General features: G+C 18.4%; 1 protein-coding gene across 1 annotated transcript; it reads left to right on the top strand.

Moving 5' to 3' along the window:
* The first annotated feature begins 1657 nt into the window (after window positions 1–1657).
* Window positions 1658–3414, top strand: LOC102673345 (MOB kinase activator-like 3). Its single transcript, XM_006621041.2, has 6 exons — window positions 1658–1915; window positions 2196–2346; window positions 2439–2666; window positions 2753–2868; window positions 2948–3174; window positions 3236–3414. Exons 1-5 carry the CDS (start codon window positions 1871–1873, stop codon window positions 3110–3112), a joined length of 705 nt encoding a protein of 234 aa, XP_006621104.1. The 5' UTR covers window positions 1658–1870; the 3' UTR covers window positions 3113–3174; window positions 3236–3414.
* Window positions 3415–3884: the final 470 nt, after the last annotated feature.

Genomic DNA, 3884 nt, shown 5'->3' with positions numbered 1-3884 from the left:
TTTTTTTTTTTTTTTTTTTTTTTTTTTTTTTTTTTTTTTTTTTTTTTTTTTTTTTTTTTCTACAAATGAATTTATATAGTAAAAAATGATTGCAACAAAAATGATTGCAATAGTTTCATGTGTGTAGTATGTAACACACTTTAAGATAAATGTTACTGTTACATGCATGACTTTAACCATTTGTAATATTTAATTAAGAGTAAAGAAAATATTAATGTAATTTTTGTATTTATGAAACTAAAAGATTTTGAATTTTTAAGACTGTGATGCATTTAATGGCATCAATATATATTCGTTCTATGAATTTTCTAGATAAAAAAAAAACGTGCTGGACACAAAAACAATGTAATGCTTTTTAAAATTGTAAGTGACAATATTAATGTTACTGATATTGAGAATTAGTAATGAAGTATAACAGAAATATATAGTTATTATTTCAATATAACCTAATTCCAAAATATTGTAATAAGAAATCATTCCATTTGTTCAAGCATTGATTATTATTAGAATTATAATTCATGAACTATAGATCATTTTTGTTTTACTGTACAATAAAAAATATACACCTCAATAATTGAGGTTAAAAAGTTGTACATTTATAAATACAGTAATTAATAATTAAGTACAGAACAAGAAAAGCGATTATATTTATGTACTGATTACATAAAAAAAACATGATTATGTAATTAAGTATGCAATATTTTAGTAATATAAGTACTATATGCATTACATGAAAATTTGTACATTTCAAAATTAAAGATTGACTAACACTAAATTTTGATTACAATTGAAAATAAATGAAATATTATTTTTATTAACAATAAACATAAAAAAAATATTAAAAAATAGAATTTTCGCAATAATAACTAAATTATGAAATAATTCAAATATATCTATGATGGCACATATACATTTGCACAAAATATCATATTGTTATAAAAAAATATTTTATTTCAAAAACAATACAAATGATAATGATATTCAAAATATTTGAATATTTTTCATTTATTCAAGATATTTATACATTTATTTTTTTATTTTTTTATTTATGAATCATATTTTCAATTTATATTAATAAAATCATTTCTGTATAAAAACTAGTAATTATTCTTCTTCTTTTAGTTTAAGTCAATATTTATTATTATTAATATAACAAATTATATATCTTTTAATTATTTTTTGTTATAATTTTATCTCATATTCTACTTCAGACAATTAATATTAGATATAATAATTAATAATATAAAAAATAAAAATTATTAAAGATAAACAATCGTAAATTATACACATATATATATAAAATATCACATAATTAATTTTTTTCTTTTAAATATTTCTATTGTATATTATTATTATTTAATTACAATAACTTAAATTTGCTTCATCTACTTCATTTACTTTTATTGATTATTTCGAATACTTAGCGTAAAGATTTCTTTTTTGTAATTTATTTAAATTAATGTACATTTTTATTTGGATTATAAAAATATAAATATATTTTAAAATTAATATAATAATATGATCATTATGAAAAAATATTACTAAATTGAATCTAAATATTAGATGATAGTTAATAATCAACACTTCTAAAGCTGTCATAAATCATTCCTTTTCAATTATGTATGAAATCTAATTTTAAAATTTATTTATAAACAAGTAATATTATATATATAATGAATATACTATAATTTAATCTATTTTTTTTTAAATTCTCTAAATAAATAAAAAAAGAAAATAGTAAAACTTGCGTATAATACAAAATTTTATCCATAGCACATGTATGAAATCTAAAGACGGAGTGAATACTTTGTAATACCGGTTATTTCGCTTTTTGTAAAAGCGACATAAGTTTTGTGAATATTTAATCATAATGACTGCATTAAGTGGTTTTATGGAATTTTTTCAAAAAGGAAAGGTAAATTTTCACTTATATTAAATATTAATAAAATTTTTTAAATAATAATTAAAATTCTAACCTAATGTAAAAAATATTACTGATTATAATTTTTATATTTAATGCATTAAATAATATTTATTTAGAATGTAAAGTTATTAACTTATTTCAAGATTAAATATTAATATAATTTTTTATATTAATATATATTTATTGTTTTAATTTATTAAATATATATATAAGTATTTACTAAAATGTTTTTAATATATTCTAAATCATTTAATATCATTAATCATCTTAGACATTTAGGCCAAAAAAGAAATTTGCTCACGGAACTTTAAGATATTCTTTGCATAAACAAGCACAAGCTTCATTGAATTCAGGAATTAATTTAAGATCTGTTGTAAAATTACCTCCTGGAGAAGATTTGAATGATTGGATAGCTGTTCATGGTACATTACAATTTTTATTAATAATTATTTATTATATGTAATAAATAAACTTAAAAAAATATAATTTTTAATAAATAATAACATAATTTCAGTGGTAGATTTTTTTAATAGAATAAATTTAATATATGGTACTGTTTCTGAATATTGTGACTCTGCATCTTGTCCAACAATGAGTGGTGGAGCTCGTTTTGAATATTTATGGGCAGATGGTGAAAAATATAAAAAACCTACTGCATTACCAGCACCACAATATGTTAGTCTTCTTATGGATTGGATTGAAGCTCAAATTAATAATGAAACCATTTTCCCTGTATCAACAGGTATAAAGTTTTAAATAATAGTTGATAATATATAAATAATATAATAAATAATAGTCAATTATTTATGTAACAATTTTTTTTTACAGATGTACCATTTCCAAAAACTTTTGTCCTACTATGTAGAAAAATTTTGACACGTTTGTTCAGAGTTTTTGTCCATGTTTATATACATCATTTTGATCGTATTGTAGCAATAGGAGCAGTAAGTTTTATATTTTTATATACATTATATATCAATAATATATCTTATTATAATATAATTGAAAATATTTCCATTTTAGGAAGCACATGTGAATACGTGTTATAAGCATTTTTATTATTTTGTAACAGAATTTGAATTAATAAATACAAAAGAATTAGAACCATTAGCTGAAATGACAGCTAAAGTTTGTAAGGATACTGCATCACCAACACAAACAACAGCACCATCAAATAATGCCAGATAGTGATGAACTTAATAAATGTATAAAATCATAATCAAATTAGAATGAGATAAATTTTTTCTAATGTAAGTAAAAAATCTGAGAAATTTTTAATTTATTTTTTTCGAAAATATTATAAAATTTTAGGATGCCACAAAATATCACTTTTATTACTATTTACAATATTGAAGAATTTCATCAAGTGCTTTATTGTATAGTGCTTCTAATCTTCTATTGGGGATAATTTATTAATATAATTATCTCTTTTTAGTTAGTCATAAATGTTATTAATATATTAAATATATAACAAATTATATAATTAAATTTTAAAAATCCATCCTTTTTATGGATAAATAGACACAGCAATAAATTGTATTTACATTTATGTGCTTTGAAAACAATTTGTGTATAAATTAATATTTGTATTCAAGTAATTTTATATATCAAGTTTTATAAAAAGAATTTAAATATTATTTATATTATTTCATAAAAATATATAATTGTACATATAATTTTGCACTATTAAGATGCTTATGTAATATCCTTATATAATGTATTAAAAATTAAAAACATTTTTTATAAAATTAAATAATACTGTATTCATAATAATAGAAATATAACATCATACAGTATAAAAAAAGTACAAATTTAAAAAATAATAAAACATAATAAATTAATTTCCATCATAAAAATTGTTCATTGTTTTTAATTAAATAAATAATTTATATTGATTGTAAACAAAATTNNNNTTTAAATTTAAATCATATTTTGAAATATTTTCATCTATTAAATATAA

The sequence above is a fragment of the Apis dorsata genome, unplaced genomic scaffold (genome assembly GCF_000469605.1).
Source record: "Apis dorsata unplaced genomic scaffold, Apis dorsata 1.3 scaffold_577, whole genome shotgun sequence".
In the NCBI taxonomy this organism is placed as follows: Eukaryota; Metazoa; Arthropoda; class Insecta; order Hymenoptera; family Apidae; genus Apis; species Apis dorsata.
Note: the sequence above shows the minus strand (reverse complement) of the source record. Positions and strands in the feature narration are given on the sequence as shown.